Source organism: Podarcis erhardii (genome assembly GCF_964252035.2).
Source record: "Podarcis erhardii genome assembly, chromosome: 4".
NCBI lineage: Eukaryota > Metazoa > Chordata > Lepidosauria > Squamata > Lacertidae > Podarcis > Podarcis erhardii.
The window spans coordinates 67057670-67074530 of NC_138508.1; the positions used below are offsets into that span (position 1 = coordinate 67057670).

Consider the following 16861-nt stretch of genomic DNA (forward strand, 5'->3'; position numbering starts at 1 on the left):
AGGACTTAAATCATACTGAAAATTGCTCTTACATGTGAGCTGATTACTGTAATTGGTGGCATTGACTGGAAATTCCTGGATTTATTTATGGGTTGCGGAGGGGAGAGTGATTTTGTTTTTTGCCTTGAGCCAACAAAAATCACGTTTTTTTGTTCTTACTTATAGTATCTAATTCTTTCCCCTGTCTATTTTATCCTCACAAGAACCCTGTAAAGGAAGTTAGGGTGTGAGTGTATGACTGACCCATGGTCACCCAGTGAGCATCATGGCTGGGGATTTGTACCCAAACACTAGACTGAAAGTTCAGTGTACACACGTTTTGACTAACCTCCTCCACTCCAATCATCCTCTTGAGAGGGCACCAGCTAGGAGTGAGAATGTGCTCTGGCATCTTTTCTGTCTGTGTAATGTAATTTATGGGGAGATGATAAATTATCTTCACTATCAAGAGAGATTTATAAAAACTCGAATCCTTTTAACAGGCCTGTCAGAACTTGGCAACATCCAATTTTGTTGCTTAACAGGAATCAAAAGTAATAAGCGCCAGATCTCCTGAGGCTAAGTGATTCCATGTGACATCTGAGCATTTTTGCCAGTGCAAATTAGGTTGCTCGGCTTGTGCTTGCAATAACGAGGTGGTTCTTTGGGGAGCATCGCATCTCCCACATCACTGGTAGCAAGCGGCTTAAAAAAAAAAAAAAATTCTCTGTAGTATTATGTTTTGATGTAGTGTTACGATTCCTACCTCCAGCATAAGGCCAGCAACTGATTGTAATCATAAGGCCAGCAAAGCCATTTCAGAACTATTCTTAAATATTTGTGTTTTCCCATGTCTATATTATCTGCATCTCGCCTACCTGCCCACTTACACCTGGTGTTACTGTGTACATCTTTCCCACACTGTTGTGGTAATTTGAGACAGCTATGCTGAACCATTCCAGTGTAGTCAGCAGCTGCAAAACAGTCTTCCTGTGGGCCTTCTCACCTTACCCTGGGACTGCAGGAAGGTTCTGTGCCTCGTTGGGTCCCTGCATGCAAGTGTAGCCTTGAACCTACGAAAGCCTGTCAAAAGTCAGGAGAGGGCAGTAACGTTTCCCCTTGTGAATGTGGTTGCATCCAAGCCTCCAATTGTACCTGCATCTGCACTCCATGAATCGCCATATCCTCTTAGAACACCTTTTCTGACAACAGATGCATATACACACTTCCTCTAACAGCTGGACAAAAGCCACGTACCTCACTGAAAGGCATCCTTAGCTTGCTGCCTGCGTGGAGTGTGGGTTTAAGGTGCTGTGGGTGGATAAACTACATTTTAAGGTGCTGTGGGTGGATAAGCTTGGACGCTTCATCAGGATGTACATAGGAGACGGTGACATCTGTCAACTGCTTTGTTTTTACAGAAGTCTCCTGCACCACAGCTGTTTGTTTAATAGCTTGGATTGCAAGAGGTCTCACTGCCTTCAAAAAAGTTTAAAGTTATGTGCCCAACTTGGAATACAGTACCCCTTATGCTTCTTTGTTTTTGTTTCCCTTTTTTCTCTTCAAGATGACAGCTTGTGAGATCAAGTTCGCTGTCCACGTGGAGTCGGTGCTGAATCATGTACCCCAGCCTGAATATAGGCAACTGCTGGTGGAGGCCATTCTTGTACTTACCCTGTTATCTGAAATAGAGGTGAACAGCATTGGAGGCATCATTCATGTGGACCGGATAGTGCACATAGCAAATGACCTCTTTCTTCAGGAACAGGTATGCATGGCGGATTTTCTTCTAAAAAGGCAAGCAACAAATCCTCAACACAGTTCCAAGTGACTGTGAAGAGTTGGAAACATATGCAATAGCAGGCAGGTGGCTGGAGGGCCAAGCAGTGTTAGAAACTGAGATAATGAAAACTAGGAACTAAATGGCACCTTAAACCTAGGTTATGGGCATAACAACAGAAGGTCTAGGCATGCTTTTTTTTATAACAAGAATACAAAGCTGAAAATGGATGAACTGCAGCTAAAATATTATGTTCATTTTTCACATGGTCTAGTAGTCCTTCCCCTACTCACCCCTCTAATATTCTTAAGAGGGTCTTTTCTCCAGTCTTCAGAGAGTAGCTGGAAGTGGGGAGGCAGAAAAAGGTCCTCTTTTCCTTCCATTCTGCAGTTTTAATCTGAAATCTTAGGTGCAGTACTGCGCCCTGAGCTCCGAAACTGCTGGCGCTAATGAATTTCCCTATTGCAAAATGCACCTAGAATGATGGGGGTTTCGAACACTGGGGCCAAGCAAGAATGTGCCCAGTAGAAGAGGGGTAGCCAATGTGGAGCCTTTGCCAGGTGGGGGAGGGGGCTAGGACTGCAATTCCCATATTGCCTGATCATTGGCCCCACTAGCTACTGTAGATAGGAGTAATAGCCGCAACATCTGGAGGGTACAACACTGGGTATCCTTGCAGTAGAAAGTCACGTACCATTTCACTGGTATGGAGCAGCAATCAGTTGTTGTTGTTGTGTATACCCCACGTTTTCCCCTGACGAGCACTCAAGGCAGCTTGCACAAATTAAAACAACACAGATAAAACACATAAAAGATAATAATTTAAACAACAAACTCTAATAGAATTTAAGCAATGTAAAAATAACAATTAAAATACAGTTCAGACAAAAGAGCAGCAGAAAGTCAATGTTAAGTACTAGGAATAAAAAGTAGGTGCAGGGTTCCCTCCATTAGCACTATGCAAGCACATAGAATCATAGAATTGGAAGGGACCCCATAGGGAATGTTTGTCTGGATAGTCACCCAGCTGATATTAGCAGCCCAAAGCTGCCTGCTTGCAGGTGCTGACTGAGAAATTCCCTGCTCCACCACTGTCTCAGGCCTACTTAAAAATAAGTAGAGAACCCCGCCCCACCCCAATTTGCACTATACAAGTTTAAACATTTGCTTCCCCCCATTCTCATATTTTCCAGAAATCTCTTGGAGCAACTGATGTCATGTTGGAACAAGACCTAGCCACGGGGATCTGCTGCTTCTTCTACGACAGTGCCCCAAGTGGCGCTTATGGGACAATGACTTATCTGACAAAAGCAGTAACAAGCTACCTTCAGGAATTTCTTCCAAGCACAGGCTGCCTGATGCAATAAATGGTTTAAAACACCAGGATCAGTCTTAAAAACCTTCTTCTCCACCCTCCCTCCCTTGAACCTTTCCCTTAGTGACCCAATTGCTCACTTCACTCTACCTCAAGACTTCGTGCATCATTTAGCCATTTAGAAAGGACACTGCCGTAGGCATTTGGGTGAGCATCACTACTGTATGGTAATCTTCATTTGCTCAGACGTGGGTCCATGAAGTTAAATAACATGTATCAGTGCGAAATTGACTATAACCTTTTGTACATCCTTAAATGCCAGAGACGAAAGAACTTCTTTAGCACAAACACTCAGATATATTCTGTTTACATTTCACACCATGCATATGAGATCAACACATTTTGTAATAGGTTGAATAGGATTATTCTCTTGCACCAAGAATAGGGAACCTGTGGTCCTCCAGATTTTGGACTGTACTTCCTATCATCTCTGACCACTGGCTATAGGAGCTGGGGAGTCCAGCAAACATCTGTATGGCCACAGGTTCCCCATCCCTGTCCTACACAGAGGACCAGAGGTACTATAGCAAAACAAATGGGATATCTCAGCTACTGCAGTTTTAACGAAATCTGTCATAGAGAAGGTGGCCGCCAACTTAGAAACAAGAAGGTGAGGAAGCAGAAACTAAGGTTTCTTTTGAAATCTCTAAAGCAATAAAATCCAGAAGTCACACACTGTGGGAGGAAAATCCATACATCAGCCTAGAAAAGGTAAATATAAACATTTTAAGTACATATCTAATGACTTTGTTGTTTTTTCCACTATAATGCATTGTCAGTGGCTAATCACAGTAAGTGGTGTACAGAGGGTGAAAACTTACATATAAGATTGATTGACTTGAAGAGCTACATTCTACATTCTACTTTCATGTTGCACTGTCTAGAGATTTTGTAAATGTGTGAAGTAATCCCAGTGTCAGAATGCAGGTTGAAGTTTGCATGTTTAAATGTTGCCTGCGGGCAAATTCTCAGCCTCTTCAAAGGTAGCACATCTGCTATAAGGTGCATGTGAAATGGGGCAGCAATTGTTTCTCTCTAACTTCTTGCCAAGGTGGTTCATATTTAACAGCTCTCACTTCTTCCTGAATCTCTGTTGCTATCATTTTAATTATTGCAAACAAGATGGCTGTGTGAGACTGCTGCCACAGCCTACTTAGCAATGTCTACCTGGCAGTAGAGAAAAATTTCCCAAGTGCTAAACTTGCCTCCAGTGGTTTCTAGAGACAAACTGTTTTGAAATTGGGTCTTTAGCCAATGTCCATGCACAAGGAGAGTGGACTTTCATTCATGGAATAGGACTCCACCTTCCTCTCCTCTTCTTCCAGCTCCTTCCCCCCATTTTTTTATTTTTTTGCTCCAGGGGGTTAGGAGATTCTCTGGAGAATATTTTGGAGCTGGGGGGCTGGGGGGGGGAGAGGTATGAGGAAGGTGAAGTCCTAATCTTCAAAAAGAAGGCCACTCAACACTTGTTTCCACTGATAGTAATCTTTCGGTTTTAAGCTTATATTGCTTCATAGTGCTTTTAACATATTTTATGTAGTACTAAGTGCTGACTCCATGAAGTTTGGAGCATGCTAACTTCCTAATCAAAAGTGACTGTTAAGAATAGTGCCCTTGGCTAAAGTACTAAGACAAAAATGTTTTTTTTTTTAATTGTTCTGTTAAGATTGACTTCCGATAGCAGCTCCCTGAAAATAGTTATCACTGGAACATGAAGCTGTAACAAGCGTATCCCAGTAGGAATCGCTCCCTGGGTGACTGTAAGATTAAGAGTGATGCTTTTTCTTCCTTCCTGCATAGCACTTGCATGTAGGTGCTGACTTCAGGGTCAAATACATTGCAGACTAGAGTGATAGGACACATGGGGCTTTGTTTTTTTTTTATATAATATTTATTAAATTTTTAACAAAAAAGTGTTACAGAATAGTAACACACAAAAGAAAAATACAAAAACCAAAATTTAACATAAAAATAAAAACTAAAAACTAAAAATCCCTCTTTATAAAGTCTTACAATCATTTACTTATTTTCGTGACTTCCTCACACCTCCCTTTTTTGTATTCCATTTAAAAATTTGTTCAGCAAATTCATACCCTCTTAATTTACCCTTAATTATTTATCCTCACATATTCTAACTTCAAATTTTCATCTAATATCAATCCCTTCTTGCATATTCTTATTTTACCTTATTGCTAGAACCACTTCATTTCATTCCAACGTCATTAACATTCAATAATTTTACAGTGTTTCTGTAGATAGATTTTAAATTTCTTCCAATCTTCTTCCACCGACTCTAGGACACATGGGGCTTTGTAAGTAAGTCTTTATATAAGTTATAGTTTATAAAATTATATACAACTCAAGTTATGATGTGATAATTCAGACAACATATAACCAGAGAAAACTAAAACAGTATTTCCTGTTTCCTCGTCCTGCCATAGAGGATGCAATCCAAGAGAAGAGAATGCTTAAACCTCACACCTCTGGCATCTACAAAAAAACAGAAGGGGCTCCAGCTGTTTTTTCCCCTGCAGGGAAAAAGGCAAGGATACATTTCTTTCTACAGAACTCGGGGACCTGACCAACTCAGCAAGATGTAAAGCTGTTTTCATATCACAAATGTCAAAAATTTAATATTTTCATCTTTGAACTACTTTAGAGCTTCCAAATAAGCCACCTTCAAGCGTAGCAAAGAGAAATAGCAAGTTTCCAGAGGAATAGCAGCGTTAGTTTCTCCTACAGCCAAAACTTAAAGAGTTAGGCTACTACTCTGTATTTTTAGTCTGTTTGCGGCAACTGACTCCTCAGCTGGTCAGACACCTGCATGGATTCAAAAACAAGTGGAGATGTTCAGTGTTGAATGCCTACCTTGGAGAGTCATTTAGAGAGCAGAGCTTTCAGGCACATTAAGCATCTTAGAAATAGAGCGCCTGTGCGAATGAAAATAGAACCAACCAAGATTTACAGGCTCACTTTGTCAAGCAAAGCGGCTGTGCTGCTAGGAAGGAACCACCTACGCTGCTCTTTTGACAAGCCAGACATGTCTAGAAAAGGAAAATTGGTTCGGTTCTAACCAGGATAATAAAATCTTACAAGCCAAGCACTGTCACTTGTCCTAGCTTTTAAATATATATTCCATATTATAGATCTGGAATTAGTACTGAGATACTTGTGTGGCAATGGATAAATGCAACATTGACACACAACCCCTTTTTTATTCTATGTGCATTTTAGAAGCGTTTCTTAAGCTTTTAAATGCTGAATAAATTTGGAAAATATGACTGGGATCTCTCCCACTCACCCCCGCCCCCAAAACATTGTGGTTGCAAAAGGGATGGATATGCCTAGTGGGGTTTTTTATCGATAGTTTTAAATGGCACACATACTCCTTTGTTGTATCATAAAGGGGTTTTGAAATTCAGCTCCGTTTCAGAAGTGTTTACCATATGGTTCTTCTTGGTAGGGAGATTCATAGACACAGTGCTCTCTTTTGTGTGTGAAACTCATGACAGTTACTTGTAATTTTCCATTTCTGGCAAAAGGTAGTTTAGACTGTAATCCTAAACACAGTTACTAGGAAGTAAGCCTCTTGGAACACAGGGGAATTTACTTCCAAGTGAACCTGCACAATATTGCACTGTTAGTAACCTTAACGGATATGTTCTTAATTTGATGGTACAGGTCCTTGTTCCTAGCCCTGTTGGAAAATAAGAAAGCCATTCCCATCGGCCGTTTGGTGACATGAAGGGCATAGTGGGTATCTGTGCCTCTGCCCATCCTGAGTAACTAACAGGAATGATTCCAGTTTTCTAATGCTGTCCAATCAAGAGAGAACCACACACCTTGGTAAATATTTGTGCAGACAGCTATTAAAGCAGGTACAGGTAGTTGGAAGACTGTTGCTTCACAGACTATGTGACTTAGTTAGGTATCACCCAATATTTATATTAACCAGCAAGTTTTAATCATCCTTGACCTGATCACTAGGAAGGATGGAACATGGCAGGAAATACCATATTTTTTGCTCTATAAGACTCACTTTTTCCCTCCTAAAAAGTAAGGGGAAATGTGTGTGCGTCTTATGGAGCGAATGCAGGCTGCGCAGCTATCCCAGAAGCCAGAACAGCAAGAGGGATTGCTGCTTTCACTGCGCAGCGATCCCTCTTGTTGTTCTGTCTTCTGAGATTCAGAATATTTTTTTTCTTGTTTTCCTCCTCCAAAAACTAAGTGCGTCTTGTGGTCTGGTGCGTCTTATAGAGCGAAAAATACGGTAACTTCCAAGTAAGCCAGCAATCTGCTAATATTTTACCTAGCTATGAAAAACAACCAGCTCTGAGGAGTTGAACATGTTGCAGTGCTTGTTTTTGTCACTGGGTAGATACCCTAGACCTCTGGAATGTGTTATTTTATGTTTTGGGTAAGAAAATTAGAGGAGCAGATTGCTTTACAGAGGAAGAGAGAAAATTGGGACTTGGAAAGGCCATATTAGGAAGAGGCATAAAATACTGTCTTACTCAACTAAATGTGGGCAGGGTATCCATTCATAAATTGCCTACTGCAACACAGACCACAAGCACAATCAGAGCACAGATTCCTGCATTTATGGTTTCAGGTATGTGTTGTTTTGACAGTTTTATTTTTATTTTGTGGGGTTCATAATATTTAAAAACATTGTTAAAGGTTTTGCCCATTGCCCTGAATTTCTTGTAAAAAAAATTGAACTGATCTAAAGGTTGATCTGCAAGATCCTATATGATTCTGTGAGTTTGCAGGGCTTTTACTTAATTGCTCTCTGTACAGTCACACACTGGGAACTGTGCATGCTCCAGTCCCTGTCTGGAACTGTAATGAAGCCACAGACAAGAACCACGAGCTATGACATCAATGGATTTGGCTTATATATTTATGTACTCGGCTTTATCAATTTATTCGTGACACTTACTCATTGCTGTCAACAGGATCCACCCTTTCATTCTTACCAATCTGTCCATGTCTATTTCCTTTCGATGTACCGTACTTTTATTGGGAAAGAAAGCAGATGCATATTTTATGAACAAATGAAACTTGCGTGTTTGTTTAAGATTGTGTGCCCAGACCAAGTAAGAGTCAGGCAGTAGGCTCCTGTCCTGCATCCATTCATAGCCCTGTGAACTTGTTTCTTCCCAGCGCACACAATGAAGGGCCAAATGAAGTGAGTCTGATCCAGAACTGCACTTTCAGCCATGCAAGAAAGCACTTGTTTTCCTTTGACTTGAGTTCATACAAAATGCCTTTGCTTCAACTGGCTAGTGGCTGCAGTCTATTATTTGCAATCTTGAGCAAGTGGGTCAATGTTTCCAGATGTCTTAAAGAGATCTCAACTGCTGCAGTGTAAATTCAGAGTATAAACTGCAGGAAGCTTGGATTTCTTCCAAACAGGCATCAGATGTTCAGCCATGTGGAGCCTCCCACTCACTCAACCATCCCACTCCTCTTTCAACTCATCAGACTTGCTTTTTGAGTGCTCAGGCGGCATTTGTAGACTGCCTAGTTTCCCCACTAGGCCTCTGAATATTTTATTAATCTTATTTTGGTACAAACTATTTTTTTTCTCACATACCTGTGGATGGACACTTTATAGCTCTATGTTAAAAATGTTTTATTTTCAGCACGCCAGCAAGCAACTGCAATATATAACACAGCACACAGGGCACAAAATTGCATGTTATATACATTCACAGCACGTGGTGTCCTGCGTGCTATTGCCCAATAGTTAGATGTCTGGGCATTCACTTTTTAATGCTGTATTGAATTATGTATCACATACATGAATAATTGAATGGCTTTGTTATATTCCTTTTAAATATCTGTGTGGAGAGAGATATATAAAAAAAAGAAGCTTCCTTCGCCAACAAAGTTTGTCCTGATTTGAGTTACTAAGTTCTAGAAGTGCTGAGATGGGGAGCAATCCCTAATATCTCATACCACCATGTGTTTATAATGTGTACAGTGGTACCTTGGTTCTCGAACGTCTGTTGACAAACATTTCAGAACCCGAACGCTGAAAACCCAGAAGTAAATGCTTCCATTTTCGAATGCGCCTCGGAAGTCGAACGGCTTCCGCTGCGTGTTTTTCAATTTTCTCAATTGAATTTGCAGACAACCCTTTGCGCCTTGGTTTTCAAACATTTTGGAACTCAAATGGTCTTCTGGAACAGATTACGTTCAAGAACTGAGGTACCACTGTATCAGCAAATGGGGGGGGGGCAAAATGATTGTGTGAATGGGCCACTTGTAGCTAGCTAGCAGGACCAGTGGTCAGGGATGATGGGAATTGTAGTCTCAAAACATCTGGAGGGCCGAGTTTGAGGAAGCCTGCTCTAAAGTAAATACAGACACACATCCCTCCCCTTTATTTTGAATTACATTAACAGAAGAGTTACAGATAGGTAGCCGTGTTGGTCTGCCATAGTCAAAACAAAATAAAAAAATTCCTTCCAGTAGCACCTTAAAGACCAACTAAGTTAGTTCTTGGTATGAGCTTTCGTGTGCATGCACACTTCTTCAGATACACACTTCTTCAGGTGTATCTGAAGAAGTGTGCATGCACACGAAAGCTCATACCAAGAACTAACTTAGTTGGTCTTTAAGGTGCTACTGGAAGGAATTTTTTGTTTTTGTTTTGATTAACAGAAGAGCAGCTTGTGCTCATTTATGTATGCCTGGGTATCAAGATTGTCCCTAAGCCTTCATGAGTAGGATTTGCTTCTTGAGCCAGACATCTTCCTCCTCATTTGTCATCCTTGCTTAAAGAGCCAGTATTTTTAAATGGGCACAGTTCAACCATTCACCTGCAAGGCCTGGTTTGCACAGCGCTTTAAATCATAGTTTAACTAAACTGCGGTTTAAATGTGTACATGCCTGGGTTTGGACATAATGATAAGCCATACCATGGCTTAGCTCATGGCAACACAACAATAGGAGGAGCATGGGAGAAGCAAATGACCCATTATTTCACTGGCTTGTACCAGAGTGCTGCATGGTCTCATTTAAACCATATTTTAGCTTAACTATGGATTCAAGTTATATCCAAATTACCTGAGCCCATTAATTCCATACATGTGTGAATCAGCTGCCAGTACCATTGGTTGTGGTAGAATTCTTACCCATGCAGAAATCCAGTCTGTAATTCAGGCTACACTAAAAGAAAAATATCCACGGCACTGCAAATGAGATAGCTAATCCGGCCAGAGAGACTTGTTCAAATGTTCAGATCCAGGTTGCTGCCACCACCAAAGATATTACAGGCCTTGAGCTTGTGTTACCAGGTCTAATGGACAGACACTTTATGTTATTAGAAGCAAATATTACAGGTCCATTGCACTGGGATGGTATATTGGTAGGAAGCCTACGTATGGGAGAGAAACTGTGAAGCAATAAAATCCAGACATTTGGGTAAGATAGAAGTGTTCTGCCCCTGGCCCTCACTGCCAGATGAAGAACTCAAACTCAGGTTTCTGTCCAAATCTTTAATGCATAAATATGAGCAGTACATAGGCAAGGCAGGGGTTAAAGGCACAGAAGGTGAATTACATGGCTACATACAAGCTGAGACACTGATTCAACAAGCAACACACACCCCGTCTCTTCCTTCTGGAAAGCGGGTTAGGGACACAGACACATGCGCAACGTGTACAGTGCTGCACAGTGCGAGTTCTGGAGTGCCCAGACACCACAAGCTGCCCTTACCTTAAGGCCTCGAAGTGTGCAAAAAGTTTGTTTTGGGACAGTGTCAAGTTTGGACAGGTGCACAAACCAGACACTCTGGGGTGGGAATAAACAGGGTTAAGAGTCAATTATGGATTGATGTTTGTGTATTTCTTTTCTTTTCTAATTATGTAACTCCTTTCTTCCATCAGGGAACTCAAGGTGGTGCTCATGTAGGGGGTTTTGGCTGTCTTTTTCCAGGCACTAACCAGGTCTAAATGTGTTTCACTTCAGAAAGGAGGCATGCCCTGGGATTTAACTGAAAGATGATTCTATGACTGTTCTTAGCTACATGAGATATACAAATACAATTACAAATAAACAGATATCTATTTGGACATTGAATCTGTTTTGGTTTTTTTAAGATTTAAGAGGAAAACAGTGCCTTCTTTTACAAAATCTCTACCAAGATATTGATACCCTTTGGTAAACTGAGCTACATTTGGGTGTATTGATTTCAAGAATTAGAGGCACAACACAGTGGGAACTTCCAGCCTTCCAGTCGCTTGATTCAACATTACATAACATTCCCAAATCAGAATGAATACTCAGTAAATAGCCAATGTCATATGACCTCCCTGCATCCTTTGTGCAAACAAATCAGGATGAACGATCAATATATACACCATATGGAAGTGGCTTCCTTATCAGTAAACTACCATTCACCTGGATCAAATTGCAACAGGCAACCTGTGCATGAAAACTCATTTGTGGATAGGGATCATCTTTTATGGATAGCTCTGGGAATGACCTAGAGATCTGGATACTCCACCACTGGCTGCACATCAGTTTTGTCCCATTCTGACCCTGAAAAGGAAGCAGGCCAGGCCCTCCACTCAGCTGCATCCGTGGATGTCTGGACTGCAGTGACAGCTTTTCCCCACTGGAAAAAAATATTAACAAATTTCTAATGAGGGTGTTACTTTTATGTGAAGGACACAAGGATGAATAAGCATGAGCCTAATCTAAGAATGGGACGCGGGTGGCGCTGTGGGTTAAACCACAGAGCCTAGGACTTGCCGATCAGAAGGTTGGCGGTTCGAATCCCCGCGACGGGGTGAGCTCCCATTGCTCAGTCCCTGCTCCTGCCCACCTAGCAGTTCGAAAGCACGTCAAAGTGCAAGTAGATAAATAGGTACCGCTCTGGCGGGAAGGTAAACGGCGTTTCTGTGTGCTGCTCTGGTTCGCCAGAAGCAGCTTAGTCATGCTGGCCACATGACCTGGAAACTGTATGCCGGCTCCCTCGGCCAATAAAGCGAGATGAGCGCCGCAACCCCAGAGTCGGCCACGACTGGACCTAATGGTCAGGGGTCCCTTTACCTTTAATCTAAGAATGAATGCTATTAATACAAGATAATCACATCATTCCATATCACTATTTAAAACGAAGTGAACGTTTCCCTGTTCTGATTTGTTCCCAATGCTTTATTATTGCCCACACATTTCTTCATGTTGTTCAATTGTTAAGGCAATTCTTTGGTTCATTCCTTTTCATGATCTTAGGTGCATGCGCATGCTGCTAAGACTTCAGGTGCCAGTTCTGCATGATGTAAAAGTCACAACTGCTTACAATGGAAGATTGTACCATAGTCTGGATTCCTTCCAGAGCATTTGGAAGGAATGAACTTTTGAGACTGCAGATTAGCGAAAGACATCAAATGATCTACTATGCAGTTTGGGAAGTGTTTCACCTGTTCTCTGTGCAACCTTAAGATATTGTGACCAAATTTGCATGATAGGTCATGAAATCAAGAAGCAGATGATTTTGCTTTACGTTTGGCTACAACTAGATGCCATTTTGAATTAAAGGGGTGGTTTAAGTCTTATATTTTTTTTGCACTGATTTTTTTTGGCTGAGGAATGCTGAGTACAAAACTGCTAGCAACAACTCTTTTATACTAGTGCACCTAGATGTCTCTTATTAGTTGTTTTTGAAATAAGGCTGCATTCAGAAATGTGGATTTTATTGGTTATAATGCTCGCACTTCTGCCCCAATTTCTAACATTCCTTTTACACTGCACTACCTGCTGCAATATGAAACAGTGGCTTTTAAATCAATATACTGCCATATTGCAGTAAATTTTAAATCATGGAGAAGAACTGTATGCTGGAACACTGCCCCATTTTTTGTCACATGGGCAGCAGTGCTGTGATCATGAAAACTGCAGGAAAGTTACAATGCAAAACTATGATTTTCCAAGTGAATGAAGTTGCAAAAGGACTTTTTCTAGAAACAACACAGAAAGGACCGCTTAATTTTTGCTAGTTTTCTAGATCATGGAATATCAGTTTTGCCCCATTAGAGATCTATAACCAGCAATACCTACACTGTTCTTCAAACCTGAAACATGACTGGATTTAATTTTTTTTGTCTGACACAACTGTATGTTTCACAAGAGAGAAAACACTGCATATGAAAAAGCCATCTAAAGGAACCATTATTAGAGTAACCCTGAGATTATTAATATGGCACTACAGCAGTTATTGTGGACAGCGTAGTTTATATGTGTTTTTAAACCATATTTTCCCCATCTACCTATACATCTCATTAGCAGCATTCTGCCAAATAGCTACGCTTACATATCATAAAGTAGTGCCTTCCCCAGCCAGTCTGTTTTCTAGGAACGCTGCTCAATCAAACTTAACAGTATTAAGGCAGCAATTTATTTTAAGCAAATGTGCTGTGCAGGGGGAAGGGGCTTGTCAGGAATTCAGCTTCTTTAGTGATTGTACCTATTCTCCAATTTATGGACCACATTAAAAGCTTCCAGAAATTCATTGAAGTCAATGCTACCATCTTTGTTGAAATCAATGCTACGAGCTAAGCTGTCAATGGATTCATCATCCACATTGATTCTCAGATGCAAGTTGAAGAGCTTCCATGTCTGACGGAACTCATCAACAGAGATAAGACCTAAAAAGAATTGGAAGGAAGGGGTATGTCACTGAAAGTACTGCGCACACACACAAACATGAACACACACATAACTGTTGGAGAGTTAATGAAATCTGGAAATGTAAGAAGACTCTGGACTTGAATTTAGGGTGCCTAGGCATCTTATAACAAGCCTTGGCCGCATTTTTTTGGGATAATAAACAGACTACTTCAATTAACTGTTGTGTAGATGTGCCCAAAAGTGTTCACATAGCTGTCCAAACCAAATCACTGTACAGGCCAAGACCAGGGAATGGGAGAGAGTATGTGTACTTAGCTATACCAGTCTCAATGGTCAGTACAACCATGAACCAGCCCTCATAGTACAGAACCAAGATGGGGACATAAGAAGAAGCAAAACCATAGTCACTTATGGTCTGTAATACTGGAAGAACCACCCATTCCCTGGCTAAATGGTATCCCTGCCTTCTATCTAGAACATGGGTAGGCAACCTAAGGCCCGGGGGCTGGATGCGGCCCAATCGCCTTCTCAATCTGGCCTGCGGACAGTCTGAGAATCAGTGTGTTTTTATATGAGAAGAATGTGTGCTTTTATTTAAAATGCATCTCTGAGTTATTTGTGGGTTATAGGAATTCGTTCATTTTTTCCCTTCAAAATATAGTCCAGCCCCCCACAAGGTCTGAAGGACAGTGGACCGGCCCCCTGCTGAAAAAGTTTGCTGAACACTGATCTAGAGGGACAAATCAGTACATCGGTACACAATACCTAGCCAGGGAGGACAACAAATGTTTCTAGTTTTCAGTCGCCTTGTTCCCACACATATCCACTGCTTATGTTTTCTAATACTGATGAAAATCAAGCAGCTTCTACAAATATCCCTCAAATTTTCCCCCTCCCCCTATCTATGTTTACTTCCAATGCACCACTTTGGGAAACTGGATTTTAACATACCTGAATGATCTTTGTCAATCATATTAAAAATAATCTCCAAATCAGCTTTGTATCTACACAGGGTTTCCACCAAAAATGGCTGGACCTGAAAAATGTTTTATCAGAAATCAGAATATAGTGGTACCTCGGGTTGCAGATGCTTCAGGTTACAGACTCCACTAACCCAGAAATAGTACCTCGGGTTAAGAATCTAAATAGAATTAAGTGCTATTACAAGATCTTATTGTAAAACATCTTAACAAGGCTGTGAAGGTCAGCTGTTTCCTAAACTATCTCACCTCTTTGATGGGTAGCTGGATTTCAAAATTGTCAAAAGATGAAAGGTATTCAACTCTACCATCCTGGTCCAGGTAAACCAGCCGTGAACGTAATGTTCTCCAGGGAAGATCAAGACATAAGACAGACTCCACTGCTGAAGCCCACTCACCAGAAGAAATCTTTCCTGTCAAAAATAAACAAACAAAGAGCATTTTATGGTCAAAAGGAAGCAGGTGCATTTCTTATTGAGTCACTACGCTGAGAATAGATTATATGATTGCAGGAGAAGTTCTAGAGTTCTGCACACTCAAATAACAATGTTAAAACTGTTAATTTAAAATAAATTGCAAAACTCAATGGTTTGGATCCTAACAAGGTAAGGTACAGAAGGCAGTTTTTATGTCCTGGACCACAACACCACTTCCCTGAGAACCTTTTCTGGAGCCATATGGGTCTCGCTGAACCACATGGAATGGGACATGGGTGGAGAGAAAAGGCTGCAAACTTTCCTGCCATGAACATCCTTAACCTACCATCTTTGAACCCCAGCCTAATTTTGGCTGATCCCACACATATCCCCATCCCATGTTGCTCAGGGGAGCCTCCATGACTGCCCAGAGAGACTTTCTTGGGATGCTTTCCTTCTGTGAAGATCTTCAAGTTAACTTTTTTAAAAAGATGCAAGACAAGAAATGTCTTATCCATCTGAAATGCAAGATGAGGAATTGCAACAGAATTCATTCCATCTGATATGCCTAGATGAACATGATTTGAGATCAAAGCAATCACTTATTTTAAGGACATCAGATTGGAGCCTGCCAGGAGGACGGTTCATAATATTATCTAATTTTTTTACATCAGAGATGCATAAGATATTAACGAGAAACTTGCTCACTTCAAAAGATCACACTGTAAACTGAAAAATTAATTCTCTAATACATTTTTTTTCTTGCATATGTGTACTGTAAAACACATGGGGGGGAGCTCTGATGCCTTCAAGAATTGCCACCTCATTCAAGAGGGTAGCTTAATATCCAATTTTTTCTTGTGTACATGAAAGGGTTCCATTCATGTACACAAGCTGAACATCCTGCAGCTCCCAGGATTAGCAGAGTGGATTCTGGATCTGGCTATGATTGTCCATGTAATTAGACTAAATTGCATATAGAGGGCACCAATCCCTCAGCTGATGGACAGACTTTATTTCACTGATGCCATCTGTGCAATTTCCAGTACTTATCTAAAAGATACCGGTCCCAGAGATTTTTTCTTTTAAAGATGCTTATCTGGAAACTCCAATCACAATTAAAAAACCTCTACTATCAGAGACTACTTCCCTTATTTTCTGGCAGCAGATATTAAAAGCTGGCTACCTGCTAAGAAAAAGTGTGTAGCCAATCCTCCTTCAAATATATGTCCAAATGTTTCCCACTGACCTTTTGGAACTCCAGTGTGCATCGTTTCCAACTTATTAAACCCCATTTGCCATTTTCTTGTCTGATTAAAAACCTTTAGGAGTTGCTTGGGTTTTCATCATCAGGGCTAGCCCTGACACAACCTTCTTCAGATAGCATTACAGGGCGAGGGGGAATAGATGAAGGCAGAAATTGGTGTAAATGAATAGTGTTGGCTTTCAGTGCGGGGGTGGTGGTGTTGAGCATTGTTGAGTTGTACTTCAAGTGGCAGAATGTCTTGGGCAGCATTGTCCATTGTCATACATCCTTTGATGTGACCCACCATTCTCAGCTACCTAATTGTTAGTATCGCTGAAATGCAAATCTTTGGGGGGGGGGGGTCCCTGCCGCTTATGTCCTTCTCTTATAAACTCTATGCATCTGCTTCTAACCTCTGCTTTCTGTTGATTTGCCTTCTAT

At 41.0% G+C, this 16861-nt stretch overlaps 2 protein-coding genes and 1 long non-coding RNA gene across 7 annotated transcripts in view; 2 read left to right on the forward strand and 1 right to left on the reverse strand.

Moving 5' to 3' along the window:
* PHKA2 (phosphorylase kinase regulatory subunit alpha 2) overlaps positions 1–3145 on the forward strand; it is a 51062-nt gene extending 47917 nt beyond the window's left edge. For all 3 annotated transcript variants that reach the window (XM_081859057.1, XM_081859055.1, XM_081859056.1), the window contains 2 exons: positions 1547–1747; positions 2953–3145. In XM_081859057.1, the coding sequence (XP_081715183.1) occupies positions 1547–1747; positions 2953–3126 (375 nt within the window). In that variant the 3' untranslated portion in view covers positions 3127–3145. The remainder of the gene's footprint in view (positions 1–1546; positions 1748–2952) is intronic.
* A 6644-nt stretch (positions 3146–9789) lies between these two features.
* Positions 9790–11225, forward strand: LOC309340394. Its single transcript, XR_014155964.1, has 2 exons — positions 9790–10568; positions 10608–11225. It is a non-coding gene; the product is annotated as an uncharacterized lncRNA (long non-coding RNA).
* A 1071-nt stretch (positions 11226–12296) lies between these two features.
* PPEF1 (protein phosphatase with EF-hand domain 1) overlaps positions 12297–16861 on the reverse strand; it is a 32705-nt gene continuing 28140 nt past the window's right edge. For all 3 annotated transcript variants that reach the window (XM_081859089.1, XM_081859090.1, XM_081859091.1), the window contains 3 exons: positions 15008–15171; positions 14730–14814; positions 12297–13795 (listed from right to left, as the gene is read on the reverse strand). In XM_081859089.1, the coding sequence (XP_081715215.1) occupies positions 13602–13795; positions 14730–14814; positions 15008–15171 (443 nt within the window). In that variant the 3' untranslated portion in view covers positions 12297–13601. The remainder of the gene's footprint in view (positions 13796–14729; positions 14815–15007; positions 15172–16861) is intronic.